Source organism: Astatotilapia calliptera, chromosome 22, assembly GCF_900246225.1.
Source record: "Astatotilapia calliptera chromosome 22, fAstCal1.2, whole genome shotgun sequence".
Classification (NCBI taxonomy): domain Eukaryota; kingdom Metazoa; phylum Chordata; class Actinopteri; order Cichliformes; family Cichlidae; genus Astatotilapia; species Astatotilapia calliptera.
In genome coordinates, this window is record NC_039322.1 from 17,443,510 (window position 1) to 17,458,989 (window position 15,480).

Here is a 15,480-nt window from a genome sequence, read left to right on the forward strand (position 1 = left end):
TTTTTTTTTTTTTTTTTTTTTTTTTTTTGGTCTTTTTCAACCAAAAACTAAACTTTCAAAATGAAAATAATGGATGAATTAAAAGTAGTGGGTTAATTTGTTTTATTTATTTATTTTTATTTAGGTTTGATAAACACCTTTATTTTAAATTGAGTATTCTGGCAATTATGTTGTTGTTCAGGCATTAGAAAGATTAAAATGATGGTCAATGATTTATAACTTAGACTTCATAGATTTGCAAATTTGAGCTGCTTCCTTTAGGGGTGACCACTGTGAATATCTGCCTCCGTCTCAACTTATCCAAAGCAGCATCCTGTCACAACAACCCTCTGCAATGTCCTCCTTCACTACATCCATGAACCACCTCTGTGGTCTTCCTCTTTAACTGCTGCCTGGCAGCTCCATATTTAACATCCTTTGTCCAGTAAATCCACTATCCCTCCTCTGCACATGTCCAAACCATCTTCACCCTTGTCTCTCTGACTTTGTCCGCAGATGGAACAACTTGATGGTCCCTCTGATGTCCTCATCTCTAATCTTGTCTGTTCTGCTCACTCCCACATTAAAGTCTCAACATCTTCAGCTCAGCTTCCTCTCTCTTTATCAGTGTCACCATCTCCAACCATACGTCACGTCAGGTCTCACTACCATCTTGTAAACCTTCCCTTTGACCCCTGCTGATATCCTTCTGTCAAAAATCACCTCTAACATCATCATCAGTAAGGCCAAGGCATGCACACTTGCAGACACAGACATTATATAGACTCCTTTCAAGGTTAGGGGTGAGACATATTTTGCTCCTACCTGCATAAGCAACAGTTTTTGCAGAATGTGTTCCTGATGTTCCACAGATAAGCGCGAAGAAGATGATCAACAGGAAGCACCTGGCGTGGAGACTGAAAGTATCTCTTTGAGTGTGTTAAAGGTCATCAACAAAGAATTGTGGTGTGCCTTTTGTTGCAGGACAATTAAATGAGGCGCTGCATTGACTCATAGTTTATCAAGCAGATTGTGAGCACAAAACACCTGCCTGTGAGCCCCCAAAACAGATGTTTAGGACCCAAAATCATGCAAACTCTGGTTTTCTCTTATCAGAGGCTGTATCACACCTGGGCTGAGGAGTGAATATAGCAGGTGCAAATTAATGACCAAACCAGACAAAAACCCACATCAGTGGGTCTACATTCTGGGGGTTTTACTTCATATGTTTATATGTTTCATATGTTGTTTGTTTAATTTAAGACAAAAAAAAATTAAATGAATGAGAGGTAAAACTTGAGGGGGTAGGGACAAATAAGTAAATACTTCAGCCTACTCCTTTTCAAACAAATAATGGAATGATATTTTGTAATGATTGTGAAGGCACATGTTTGAAATGTTTGAAATAAAAATGAACTGAACTGAACTGAACTGAACTGGGGGATATGCCTATCCTCAATAATCACCTTTACTGACAAGTGTTTGCACATAACTGTTTCGCCATTTTGGTGACAACGTAGAAAATGAAGAAACAAAAGAAAGGATACATGAAATTATAGAAAATAGAATTTATAGTGTGTAAAATATTCAGTGCTTTTATAAAGTCGCGCTGTACAGTTTGTGAAAACATCCAAATGTGCCTTGGATGACACCTTTTAGCTGCTGCGGTTTGTGGATTTCTCTGCTTTCGGTTTTATCTTTAGTAACCCAAAGGTTTTGGAGTTGAGATCGGGTGAATCGGATCCTTTCCTTCTCTATATTATCTCTCCTCATCGTTGTGGTTCAAGTTCATGCTCGTTTTATTTAATTTATTTCTAGGACTGTGCAGGTTGTCTCTTAGGTGTATTCCAGTTAAGTGTGATCTGGCCTTCCCGGGCCCTGTTTCAGGAAGCCGGTTTAGTGGAAAAACTGAGTAAGTATACCCTGAGTTAACGAAAACTCTGGGTTTTCGGTTTCACAAAGCGAGTTCAGCTGAAGCCTCAGTGAGTCACTATGACGACACATGCCGTGAAGCTAACCTGCCCCCTAGCAGGTTTACTACAACTAACCCTGACTGACCCCGCCTCTTTGTCGGAAACCTGACAGCAGGAAGTGTCAGACATGGCGTGTCCCTTCCTTGAAGAGCCAGTAGATCTTGAAGCCCAAATTCTCCGCAGAGCACTCCGCCGGGAGAGAGTGATCAGAGCGCGTATGGACATCTTATCATTACCTGATGATTTCCTGTGTGAACGTTACCGTGTCTCAGCACAATCAATAAGTTATTTGGATAACATCCTCAGGCCATATATTGCGCATGTGACACATCGCGGACATGCGCTCGGTCCATTACATATTCTTTGTACCGCACTCCGTTTCTTTGCAAACGGGAGCTTTCTGTACAATATCGGTGACGCTGAGCACGTTTCCAAGGCTACCGTCTGTCGGGCAGTCAGGAATGTTACAGTTGCACTGAAACGTCTCCTGTACACGTTTGTGGTGTTCCCCGGTCACAGACCCACAAGATTCATCAAAGAGGGATTCCACAAAATTGCAGGTATCAGGATGAACAAAACTCAATGCATGATGTGGTGATACGTGAACTACCACTCAAATGGTACATAAATTTCCAGGGTTCCCAGGCGTGATTGGCTGTATAGATGGCACCCACATCCCAATCATTGCACCCTCAGCAAATGAAGGAGACTATGTGAACAGGAAGTCCGTCCACAGCATCAATGTACAGGTACATAATTCCCTGTAGCATTTCACACCAACAAGTGATGGCATCATGGTAATGGATGCTAATATGTGTTCTCTGCACTGGGCAGATCATATGTGATGCTGCCAACATCATCACAAATGTGGAAGCCAAGTGGCCAGGCTCTGTACATGACTCACGAATCTTCCGGGAATGTACACTGAGCACCAAATTTGGACATGGTGGGTCGAAGTAACTGTGAAATATACAGAGACCAATTGCCACAGGGACGTTTGCACTGACATGTATTCTTCTGTCCTAGGAGAGTTCACTGGCCACCTGCTTGGTGATAGGGGGTACCCATGTCTACCCTATTTGCTCACCCCTTACCCTGACCCTGAACCGGGCCCACAGCAGCGTTATAATCTGGCCCATTGCAGGACACGGGCCAGAGTTGAAATGACCATCGGAATGCTCAAGGCCCGGTTCCAGTGCCTTCGTGGACTCAGGGTCACCCCAGAAAGGGCATGTGACATCATTGTGGCATGTGTGATCCTACACAACATTGCCACGATTAGAGGTGAACAGTGTCCAGCTGAACCAGACAACAGCAGTGATCCACACGATGAACATCCTGACCCACCCACGAACGTACAGGATGGAAGAGCAGTCAGAGACACCATATGCCACAACCATTTCCTGTGACCCGTCAACCCAACATGTTACAAGACAAATACACAGATACTGTGGTCAACTGCCTTTATTGGTCACCCTGTATGTCCTGTACACAAAGAATAAATGCGTATATTAGTATGTTGTACAAACACTGACATGATTCGTCCATCTATGATCACTCCACCCACCCTTAACTGTTGTTCCAGCAGTACAATCTCCAGCTTCGACTTTTGGATCTGCAGCTGGAGGTGCACCATTTCCATGTCGCACTTTCTTATCTTCCTGGCCAGATATGTCTTATACAGCTGCTTCACAGGGAGCTATTGCAACAAGGGACATAGCATTGGCATCCATAGTACATGCCTACTTAGGTTGGTTGTAAATCAGTGCTGAACAACCCACTGTGGAAAGGTTCGTTGTAGGAGTGGCTGGACCCTCTTCCTCTTCATTTCCAGCATCACTCTGCCGGGGACATAGTAAGTCCATGGTGTCATCATAGTACCACATTGTCGTCAGTTGTTATATTTTCCACTGTACACTGTATACCTCATAGTGTGGCTCTGTTGCGGCCTCCTCTGTAGCAGCTGTCACTGTTTCGTCATCATGTGCCTGTGGTGGAGACATTTAACAACATTGCTGTTCTACTGTTGACACATGTAGTCTGTGGAGTATTACGAGTACTCACAACTGCATGTCGGTCTGGCTCAACAGGGGGCTGCACCAGATGCAGTACACCATCACCGTCAACTGGAAGAATATGGGGTTCATACAGGTCACTCATGACTTATGTGGGCGCAAATGGCAATTACCAGACATACCAATCACCATACACCTCATTGTCAGTATGCTCTCAGAGACAACCGACACTGAGGGAAGGCAAAATCAGTAGGTGTCAGGGTGGAAACGCTTTTATGAGCTTTATGTTGCATTGAGGTATATGTTCATATGTTACACTTATTGGGAAAGGTACGGAATGTACTACTCGCTCTGTCTCTGGGAACAGGGAGCTCACCCTGTGGGAGGTTAACACACACACACGCATGTATGCAAAATTAAAGGACACTGCTATGCTCATAATAAAGACGTACCACTGCAGCTCGGTGTGTGTGAGTCTCTCCCTGGGCCCTCACCCGTGCAGCACGTTAACAGTTTCCAAGTGTCTCAGTGTTGTTTATTCACCTAACTGTTTGATGACTGTCATTCTCTGTCAGTAGGACAGTAACTTCACTACGACATAGTTCATTTTGGTCAAGGTGACTGTGCAGAATGGATGTATGCACGCCATGTATTGTTTTGGATTTACCCCTTATGTAGGCACTTGTGTCTTGTGGGGTTGTTGCCACAGAGGATGTCCCCGCAGAGATGCCTTCAGCCACAGGGCGCCCACTGTTTTGGCTGAGGGCCAACTGCTCAGCCTCTGTGGGTGGTGGTGGTGGAGGACCCCCACCTGTTTTTCGGGCCTCCGCTTTTTTTCTGTTGGCTGTGACGGCACACATTTGGGCATACAGAGTAGGCAAATGTGTACTTGTGATGTGCTCAGATAATTTCAATATGTGCTTACAGGTGGTATATTACTGTAGCCTCTAACTGCAATTGATTTACATAGGACACACAGACCAAGCACTATGGCTCATAATACAATTACACCTTACCTGTTTGGACTATGTTTTTATATTTCATTTTTACTTGCTGCCAGGAACGTTTGGGGCCTGTTGGGTTGCACCTGCGCTCACATCACATCACAAAATAAAATGTATAACATAATAAATAGAATGACATATGATAAAATAACGTGTTATATGGGTGGAAATCCCTAGATCAATGTTTAAATTAACACTCACGCATTGACTCTGTCGGCTATGTTTTGCCATGCATGCTCCCTTTCCTTTGCAGCTGCGGCTGTGTTACTTTTTTTCTGCATGATGTGCATGCTATCGGCATATGCTGCCATCAGAATTTCCGCCTCGAGCGCTGTGAAATACGTCGAACGCGCCTTCTTTCCCTCCGTCTCCATGGTGACTCGCTTAATCTGTGCTCCACTGATCGGGGCTTTATGTATCCTCGTGCGCGTGCTTAACTTGGGGTTGTAGCAACTCCGCGTTGACTGAACTAATTGTTATCAGCCTTTCTGAAACCGAATATTCCGAGTTGGACAGTTCGGGGTTACTCAACCCTGCGTATCGTTTTTCACTCTGAGTTTTCTAAACCGGCTTCCTGAAACAGGGCCCTGTTCTTGATTGTACCCTGTGGTTTACACCTTCAATTCAATTCAATTCAATTCAATCTTTATTGGCAGACTACATGTCCATAAAAACAAGACAAGAAACACACACACACAACTCCCCCCCCCACACACAACACAAGGTATACCATTAAATATATATATGTATATAAATAAGTATATAAAGCATTTGTAAAAATATAAAACCATAATATACATAAAACACAATTACTTAAAATAAATCAATAAATACACAAACACTTTAACCAGTGCTTTCTGAGACTGGATGAGTAACGGGAACAACTCACTGTCGGATCTGTAAGTGCTAAAATTATACTGTTACTCGAACCATCCAGTCGTTCTCTAAAACTGAACATTAACTTTCTTAAAAGTGCTTTAAAAGTCCAGACACCCACAGCTACAAACATCTGACTGGCACTACCACTTCTAGGTATCCTGCAAAGGATTCTCATCGCATCATTATATGCAACATGCAGCTTCTGCATGCTACATTGTTTGTAGGATGACCACAAGGGGGCAGTATATAGCGGTGTGCAATACGCTTTAAACAAAGCCACTTTAACTGGAAGTGAACAAAAGCTGAATTTGCGTGCAATAGTATTTGCCTGCACATAGAGCTTACATCGTTGTCTGTATATGTCATCATCATCATTCATTTGCTCAGTAATAAAGTGACCGAGGTATTTCACCTTTTTATGAACTTCAAGAGTTTTTTGTGCCAGTTTAAACAAAGGGAAATTTAGCTGTTTATCCTGCTTGGTTCTACATATCAAAACAGCACTTTTAGCAGCATTGTACTCAATGTCATATTGCACACCATATTCAGTACAGACATTAAGAAGATCCTGTAACCCAGCACTGCTTGGACTAAAAACAACCAGGTCATCTGCATACATAAGATGATTTATCAGTGCTTCACCTAATATACACCCAGTGTTACAGGCTCTCAGCTGTATGGACAAATCATCGACATATAAATTAAATAAAATTGGAGACAAAATCCCACCCTGTCTGACACCATTGCTGACACCAAAGGGGGCAGAAATACTGCTTCCCCATTTAACCTGCATGTTCTGATGAGCGTACCAGTAAGAGAGAATCCTCACGATGTATTGAGGAACTCCCCGTGTCTTCAATTTATCAAAAAGTTTTCTGTGGTTCACTCGATCAAAAGCCTTAGAGGCATCAATGAAACACATGAGGACAGATGAATTTTTAGCCCTATACAACCTGACTATTTCCTTGAGTGCATATATGCACATGTCAGTGCCGTGCTTTGGTTTAAAGCCAAACTGATTATCCAGAGAAGAGATGAACACACTAACTCTATCAAACAGGATTCTTTCTAACACCTTAGATAAAATACTGGCTAGTGCAATCGGCCTGTAATTATCCAAACAGCTCACTTTTGCAGCTTTGTCTTTCATAACTGGTACCAGTAAAATACACAGCATTGAGTCTGGTAATATGCCATGAATCATAAACCCAGTGAAACAGAGTGCTAAAAGAGGAGCTAGCCTTAAACTAGCATGTTTTAAATGTTCTGCAGTGATGTGATCCAAACCAGAGGATTTATTATCAGACAACCTATGAATGGCTTCATATACTTCATGTGTCCTTACACTTATTGTGTCATTACTCATGTCAAGATTGTCCTCATATGGATCACTTTTTATACAGTTAAACAACGCACTGTAATGCTGTCTCCATAATGCTGCAATGTTATCTGCCCCAGAAACACCTTCAACAGTTGATGGTAGAGATGGTTTACAGTTATTAAGAGCTTTCACCTCTTTCCAAAAATCTGCCATATTATTACACAACATTTTCCTGGCCAAAGAATCTGCTCTCAGCATTTGCTCATTTTTAGTTATAAAGCGAACAGCGTACTTATATCTGGCATTCGCACATTTTTTCTGTTCAAATTCTGGGCCTTGTTTAGGTCTTCCAGCCATGGCCCAACATTTATAAGCTATGCGAGTACATGGATACATGTTCTTTCCAGCCAGGTCTGATGTTAGGTTTCTTATGCTTATATTGTTTATCAAGCAGTGTACCACTTTCATGCAGAGCAGTCACTATATCATCATACATGGAGCAGAGTAAATGTTTATGCACAGCATTCTTACAGTTGACATCCTTGCACAAAATAGCTTCTTTCGGCAAAGAAATGTTGTTCAGATGTATATCGGTATTACTATGATAAGCTAAGAAATCATCTTCACTACAAGCTGACCAGTCTAATTTTACACTGGTAGCAATATTAGCAATATTGTTTCCAGTTGTTGCTTGCATTTGTTCCACATTCACAGTAAAACCAAAAGGTATATGATCTGACACAGTTACCTCATACCTAATAGTCATGTTTGCTAAAGCTGCATGTCCATCAGCTGTACAGATACAGTGGTCCAGCCATGATGTACTATGCCAGGCTTCACTTATGTATGTATAGCTATCTGCAGACAGTAACACTTTGGTAGACAAGATAAGATTATTAACTTGACAAAAATGAGTTAAGTGGTCAGCAAACTGAGAACTGCTGTCTGTGAGATCAGCATTAAAATCACCCAAAACATATATGCTGTAAGTATCATTGTCTTGAATAAATGCATTAATAAAAGCCAGCCTACTGAGGTATTCTTGCTCATTTTGACAAGATTCATAGGGAGTATAAATATTAAGAATGATAAAACTACTATTGTTCTGTGTATATTGTATACCAATACACCAGTCTACATCCAGTCTAATGGGCTTTATCACAGGGTCTATTTTTTTGTCCCAAAGCACAGCAACCCCTCCAGGTATTCTGCCTCTGACTATAGCTGTGCTGAGATCAGTTGTAAACACCTCTGTTTTCACATTCAGAAGCTTTTTTCTGATAATGGTACGTCGCTCTTGACACAGATGCTGTGAAGTTGTTTATCTTAACCAAAGAAAGTATTCTGCCATCATCCACTTTTGAATTCTTCAGTGGTCTTCTAGGTCCTTTGGTGTTGTTCAGCTTCCTTGTGCAAGGCAAACTGAACAACCAGCTGTTTGTATACTATTTGTTAAATTTCGAATATCATTGCTTATTTTGCTAAATAAGCTGTATTTGGATTTGCAGTGGAGGAATATATAAAATAAAGAAATGACCTGTTTTGTAAATATTCTTATGACTGCTTCATTGTACATACTCTGTGTTCCACATTGTAATGAATCTAATGCTCTTTGGCCGCTTATGATATATTTTTTAGAACTGTTATGTTATAATTGTTTCAGTTTCTGTTGTTTTCTTGGCCAGATCTCGTTTGAATTTTTTTCTTTTTGCCAAATAACATTTTATAATATCTGTATATATAAAGATACATATAAGGGAAACTGGCAAAAACATAAACAAAACACTGATTGCAGTTTCTACCTCGTGACAGTGACGTGATAGCTTTCAATTTCAGATATATTTGGCAGTATATAGGTCAGCAATTTACAGCAGATTAAACTCCAGGTTTTGGCGGAGTTCAATCACGGAAAATAGGAAGATCAAAGCTCCTTCTCTTTCCATTTGCTCATTTCTCAGTAAAGCGGCACTGAGTCTGCGCGCTGCGCCTCGGCGCTTCCCATTACGTAATTGACGTCGCTTGTCACAATCCAGGAAGTGATCGTTCTTGTTTGTGTCCCTGGCTCGCTGTTCCCATCTGTTTTTTCTGAGTTAATAAAGCGCTTTCACGGGCCGAAATGGCGACGTTTATTTCAGTCCCGTTGAAAAAATCGTCCGAAGTGGATCTGGTGAAACCGCTGTCGAAATTCGTAACGTCTACTTACCCGGCGAGCGAGGATCAGGGAGAGTATCTCCGCGCCGTGGAGGAGCTCAACAAGCTCCGCAAGAGCGCGCTGGGAAGGCCGCTAGACAAACACGAGAGCTCCCTGGAGATTTTACTCAGGTAAAAAACAAAACACTGTTTCATAACACGTGAACCGCCTGCTATGTAACTAACGCCAACTGTTCGAACGGCTGTCTCACCTGTGGCGCTGATTTAGCTCGGCCATCGCCGCACCCAGCGGGGTTAGCTTTGAGCTGCTAGCACCGAGCTAAAATGCTAGGAGGACGCTCTCAGGGAAATAACTGAGTCATTTGTTACTCCTGCCAAGTTTCCCTGCGGGGGGAATACAGGCGGGATGTGCTGGCTGGTTTAACCGAACTGTCAGTTGCTTGTGAGGGTAAATTGGGCATGGAAAGCCGACCTGGTTCACACTTATAGCTATGGCCTTTACGCTAAAGTGGCTTAAAGAAAACTATACCTTGTCTAGATTTAGCTTAAACACTGAATTTGAACTTTCTGAATGTGAGAAAAGAACCTGAGTTGTAAGAAACAAACTTATACTTAAAACACAGACACCTGTCGCAAATGCCTAGAGAAGGAAGCCTTCGGTGTGAGTGTTAGCAATAGCAAAATGCAGCTTAATCACGACTGGCAGTTTTGACGCGTTTGTCAGCACAGAGGCAGTGTTGGTGAGAAAAGCCTCAGTATGTGTCTGCTCATCTACAGATGCAAAAACAAAAGGGAGAGAGTCCAGACCGTGCCTTTTCCTGTCAGCCAGAAGTTGCTGATGTCACTGAGAGCTCCATAAAGCTGAGCATAAATGGTGTCACTGTGTTAAGTGCTTTGCATAGAGGAAGTTGGTAGGATAGATGTGATATATTTTTGTGAAACAAAGTCCCTCTGTGTCCTTGTCACCTCTATGTTGTTAACTGGTGCCTTTCCTCCCGTGTAACTACACTTACCGGTACTTATAAATGAGGCATGGCACTAATGAGGGATGAGAGAGATGTGGCACTCAAATGATCCTGAACCCCAGGCTGTGGTGAGGGAGGGGGGAGAGGGAGATTGTATTTTCCAGGGAGAGGGATAAATGTGTTTATAAACTTCAATTTGGGGGACAAAATCAGCTTAATATTTGTGACTTTTCTTAAACTTGATGGGTTATTATATACCTGCAGCCTATGTGTTCTTATGACCGCTGAGATTAAAGTTAACTTCCAAAATAAGGGCACAAAAGTATATTAGTGGGTTAGTTTCAGTGTAGCCTTTCTTCTGCAATGAATATATCTTGAACAGGCCTGTTTCTTATTCCTGGGTGACATACAGGTACGGACTTTGTCCTTTTTAATATGACTCGTGATTTATTTAATGCATAGAGTCCTCTCATATTACCTTAGTAAGTGTCCAGGTATGCAAATTTGTGATCCCAACCTTTTGTTGTTGTGTAGGTAGGTATATTGAAGTTTGTGTTTGTTTATTTTAAGATTTTGATTTTAAATAACTGACTGGAAATAATTGATCAAAAGTCAGCCCAGGTATTTTTTTCTGTCCTGTCTCTCTAAAAACGTGAACAAATTTCCTTACTGTGTGAGCGCTAGTTTATGCTCTTTTGTTTTCTTGGGTTTTCTGAGGGAAATATTGATAGAAACCAATTTAAAAATAATTCTGTCTGAAAAAGATTAATATAATAATCTGTTGGTTAAACTAACTTACAGACTTTTGTGTGTGATGTGGGACCTGTGGTTTAGTAGCAGTCTGCTCAGGACCGATCAGAAGCATGCTGAAACTGATTAAGCCGCCATCACTGAATGTTAGCATTGTGTCACTATGGTGACCATTGTTTGCGTAGGAACCTTTCTTTCTCTCTCAAGCTAACCAGGTGGCACGCCTCGGCTCACCTTTCCACTGCTCAGGTGTGTGCGTGTGTGTGTGCGTGTGTGAGTGAGAGACAGAGGGAGAGAGAGAATAGGATACAAACTTTGTATGCAGTTTGTTCTGTTTTAAACGCCAGTGTGTGTTTACTGATGTGTTTTGAGTTCAGGAGAGAAATGTTGAAGGATCGGTAAAAGGGATTCCCTGATGTCATACCTCAGAATAGACTGCTCACACATCACAGGCGCTGATACTGATAGGACAAAGAGCCGAGGTGTGTGTGTATGTGCGTGTGTGTGTTGTTGTTTCCTGAGTCATTGTCAGATGACTCTGAAATGGCTGAGCTTCCTCACACCACAGATGTCATAACATTCTCTACCTCTATACAGCTGGTTCATTTCAATTATGTTTCAAAGTCTCTTCATTACTTTTTTCCTAACTTGCCATGAATTGAAGTCCCTTTGAGTACTTTTTAGAGAAATGTTATTTCTGGATTTAGATATAAACAAAATCAAAGTTTCAATCTGTGGTGTTTCATCACTCTCTGCAGATATTATGATCAGCTGTGTGCCGTCGAGCCCAAGTTCCCCTTTTCTGAAAACCAGGTAAATGATTGAGCTGCAGCACGCATGACCGTGTGTTAGTTACAGAGCCAAAGCACTTAAACACAAAGCCTCTTCCTGTTTCTGCAGCTTTGCTTAACCTTCACATGGAAGGATGCCTTTGATAAAGGATCGCTATTTGGTGGCTCCGTCAAGCTCGGTAAGTTTGGCTTTTTTAACACGTATTTTTACCTCCGTAAGAACACGTGCATGTCATTGTGTGTATAACAGTTGGCTGTAAAAGGAGGAAATGATATCACATTAATTCCTGTAAATTTAAAACTCTGCCCCTGAGGTACGTAGTTGTTGTTCTGTCTTTTATTCCTCCTGTCTCTTTGTGTTTTCATCTTTCTTTCACATACACAGTCATGAAACACACCCAGTGAGAAACAATTCTTTTTAATTCAATGCACATACGAAACAGGCCCAACAAGATGTCATATGGAGTTAGAAAGATTTCATAAAGAAGTATGTGGTGCTGACATGTGTTTCTTGTGTAACAGAGCAAGGGGAAATCACATGCACACACAGTTACTCATACATCATATTGATCAGCTGGAGTTCTCAACCATTGGATTGTTTCTGTTTCTGTTAATTTGAAGGAATGATGTTTGTGTAAATCCATGCAAACAGCTGTTTCAACAACCTGAAACAATATTCAGTGGGGAAAAAACTGATGTCACTTTGTCCTCTCTGTGAGTTTTCTCACCCATGCAGCGCAAGAAGAGACAGAGAATCCTGACAAAAACAAAAGCAGTGACATAGTCACAAAAATCTGGACTTTCCAATATTGTCAGTGCTTGTTATCTCAACTTCGCTGTCTCTAAATATCTCTCAGAACTATGTAATGAGCAAACCTCTCAGCTGGGATGGGAAATCCCCAGCTCAGTGCAGCTACACACACCTAGGGGTGCGACCTGACCAATGAGATTTTCCCTCTTTGTGATACTGGCCACTTAAAGCTTGTGGCGATAACGTCATGTGACTGTGATCAATCAACAGTTTGTTATAAGTGTAGCAGTGTTTTTTATCAGAAGTATAATAATTTACAAACTTACTGTAAATGACTATTTATCTATTTGCACTGTGACTAAACCACAATAATTCAAAGAACAAACACGGTTTGACATGTTGGAGATAAAAATTTATAGAAATCAATCAAATAAAAGCATGTTGATCTAGAACTTTTGAAATTTTAGGAAAAGTAACATTTTACATAGTAATAAAGGAAAATTGTGGCCGTGTTTTTGTATGCTGCGTCACATTTGGTTAGTGGAAAATCTCAACTATGTTGTGGAACTGAGAGTGAGCCCTTCTTGTGCCTTTGTGTTGCAGCTCTGGCCAGTTTGGGCTATGAGAAGACGTGTGTGTTGTTCAACGTGGCAGCTCTGGCCAGTCAGATCGCCTCAGAGCAGAATCTGGATAATGACGAGGGACTGAAGACCTCTGCCAAATACTATCAGGTGGGTGTACTACCACACAGTAACACACAGTATACTATCACTGTTAAAACTTAGATGATATTTAGTTCTCCTTAAACAAAACCTAAACCCGGAGCCCACCAAAAAAAAAGATAATTTATACCTTTGTCTCTCATAAAACAGTTCACTCAAGCTGTCTTTTACAAAAATATGGAGAAATATTCAATTTTTGTGTTTGTTTTTGTGTTGTTTTTCGTTCGTTCGTTTGTTTTAACTGAGTCGATTCTTCTTGTTTCTGAAATTTAGATAAGGGGTAAAATTTCCAGGATTCAAATGTTTGTGCAAATGTTCTCCAGAGAGTAGATGCACCGAGTGTTTCTCTCCTCTGTTTCGGTTGCCTGTGTGTTTGAAGCCAGGAAATGTTCAAAGCTCTTTGTAGCACCTTTATGATCCATCCTGTTACAGCTGTTTTGGGTTTACTCTGCTGTACGTCTATTTTTGTCCTCTTTGTCAGAAATTTATCAGGATGAACTTCATGAAGTTTAGCCCCATCTTTCTAAGGTTTCGAGGAATTGAAGTGAAATGCATCAGTCTGACTTTTCCACTGATGATAATAAATATTTGCATTGATCTGCTTCCCCAGAAGGATGAAAAGCTTCAGAAAGAGTAGGCCTGCAGAGTGTTTAACCAGACAAACAAACAAAATGCAAATCTGACATGTTTCACTCCAAGCTCGAGACCAGAGTGTGACAGAAACAGGCGGGACTTACAAATTTGTATTTTTATTTCTTTTCTAACATGTGACGCTCTTATCAAACATGTGACCTGATGGTGCTGCATTTGAGGCCCAGGAAGCTGGCTGAAAGCCACAGTTAGCTCTGTTTTTGGGGAAAAATCTTCTTTTAGTTTTGGATTGGATTCATTTTTTTCCTCTTGGTGTCTTCCTTTAGCTGGCCAGCGGGGCGTTTGGCCACATCAAGGACACAGTGCTGTCTGCTCTGAACAGGGAGCCCACCATGGACATCTCCCCTGAGACTGTAGGCACCCTGAGCCTCATCATGCTGGCCCAGGCCCAGGAGGTCTTCTTTCTTAAAGCCACTTCAGGTACCAAAGCCCTGACCCTGAAGACATGACTAAGCCTTTCAGTGCATTTTGATGATCATTTATTTAAAACACAGACTCTATTTTAAGCCCCTTTGAATACTTTTAAAAAGTGCATGACACTTCTACTACTGCTTAAGAGTTTTACTCTGTGGGCCATCTTGCAAGTTAACATTTTCACAGAAGCTTATGTTACAAATAAAATGAAGTATTGTACTTTAATTAATTATATATCATCTTTAATTACCCACTTAAGCAGTTTTTTGTTTTTTTTTGGTCTCAAGATTAATTTCCAGTGCTGATGGGAGCAGTTTAGGTCCCAGTTACTCTCAGCTTCTGTCCCCATTCTGTCTGCACAGTTTGTGTGTTGGAGTTTTAAAGATTACATTATAAAATAGGTTCTTATATAAAAAAACAAAAACTCATCTGCTGAGAAGTTGTGTAATTTTGTTGTAGATTACTTTTCTAACATGTATTGCTGTGATGTTTTAATGTAGTGGAAGCAGTCAGCTCTGAAAACCACTCAGAGAACCACTTTAGAGTTTGACCAAAGCAACCAACCAGCATCATTATCAATAACGTTGGGTCTGTTTTACTGGATATACCGAGAAAAAATACTTCCCATCAAATTATGTTAAAGTAAATCTCATAAAATGGAAAAAAGCATCACAAGCACACTCCAAGTTTCTAAAATTGGTGAAGAATTTGGTGATAATTAAAAAACAAATCTTAAAAATAAATAAATAATGGAAGTGGGAATTGGTTCTTTGGTCCATCCTTTCCTGGGACTGTCAGACTACCGGCGTTAGTGGTCGAGGGTTAATGTGTGATTTTGAGTAAAGCAGCTTGTTATCTGGAGTCTTTTCACGTGTTTGTCTTTGCCTGGTGCATCCTTTTAAAAGGCTCTTGTTCACCATGTAGATAAGATGAAAGACGCTGTCATCGCTAAGCTGGCCAATCAGGCGGCAGACTTCTACGGAGATGCCTTCAAGCAGTGTCAGTATAAGGACAACCTCCCCAAGGTATATGAAGAACACACACACACAAAGTTACACATTAACCACGAGATGGAAAGCCACACATCCACGGTCAGCCATGTGCTCGGCGGGGT

The 15,480-nt window shown here is 41.3% G+C and overlaps 2 protein-coding genes across 3 annotated transcripts in view; both read left to right on the plus strand.

Annotated features, from left to right (window-relative positions):
• Positions 1-2,079: 2,079 nt before the first annotated feature.
• Positions 2,080-3,480, plus strand: LOC113015112 (putative nuclease HARBI1). Its single transcript, XM_026157045.1, has 4 exons — positions 2,080-2,512; positions 2,589-2,701; positions 2,787-2,898; positions 2,979-3,480. Exons 1-4 carry the CDS (start codon positions 2,080-2,082, stop codon positions 3,359-3,361), a joined length of 1,041 nt encoding a protein of 346 aa, XP_026012830.1. The 3' UTR covers positions 3,362-3,480.
• Positions 3,481-9,155: 5,675 nt separating this feature from the next.
• Positions 9,156-15,480, plus strand: part of pdcd6ip (programmed cell death 6 interacting protein) — a 19,017-nt gene continuing 12,692 nt past the window's right edge. For both annotated transcript variants that reach the window (XM_026157034.1, XM_026157035.1), the window contains exons 1-6: positions 9,156-9,493; positions 11,796-11,850; positions 11,938-12,007; positions 13,183-13,310; positions 14,219-14,372; positions 15,291-15,391. In XM_026157034.1, the coding sequence (XP_026012819.1) occupies positions 9,288-9,493; positions 11,796-11,850; positions 11,938-12,007; positions 13,183-13,310; positions 14,219-14,372; positions 15,291-15,391 (714 nt within the window). In that variant the 5' untranslated portion in view covers positions 9,156-9,287. The remainder of the gene's footprint in view (positions 9,494-11,795; positions 11,851-11,937; positions 12,008-13,182; positions 13,311-14,218; positions 14,373-15,290; positions 15,392-15,480) is intronic.

What these genes read in the sequence shown, in the direction of transcription:
- LOC113015112 (XM_026157045.1), top strand. Translation starts at nt 2,080, where the DNA reads ATGGCGTGTCCCTTCCTTGAAGAGCCAGTAGATCTTGAAGCCCAAATT. An exon ending in TCCACAGCATCAATGTACAG is followed by an intron (nt 2,702 to 2,786) that starts GTACATAATTCC and finishes TGCACTGGGCAG; the next exon opens with ATCATATGTGATGCTGCCAA. An exon ending in GAGCACCAAATTTGGACATG is followed by an intron (nt 2,899 to 2,978) that starts GTGGGTCGAAGT and finishes CTTCTGTCCTAG; the next exon opens with GAGAGTTCACTGGCCACCTG.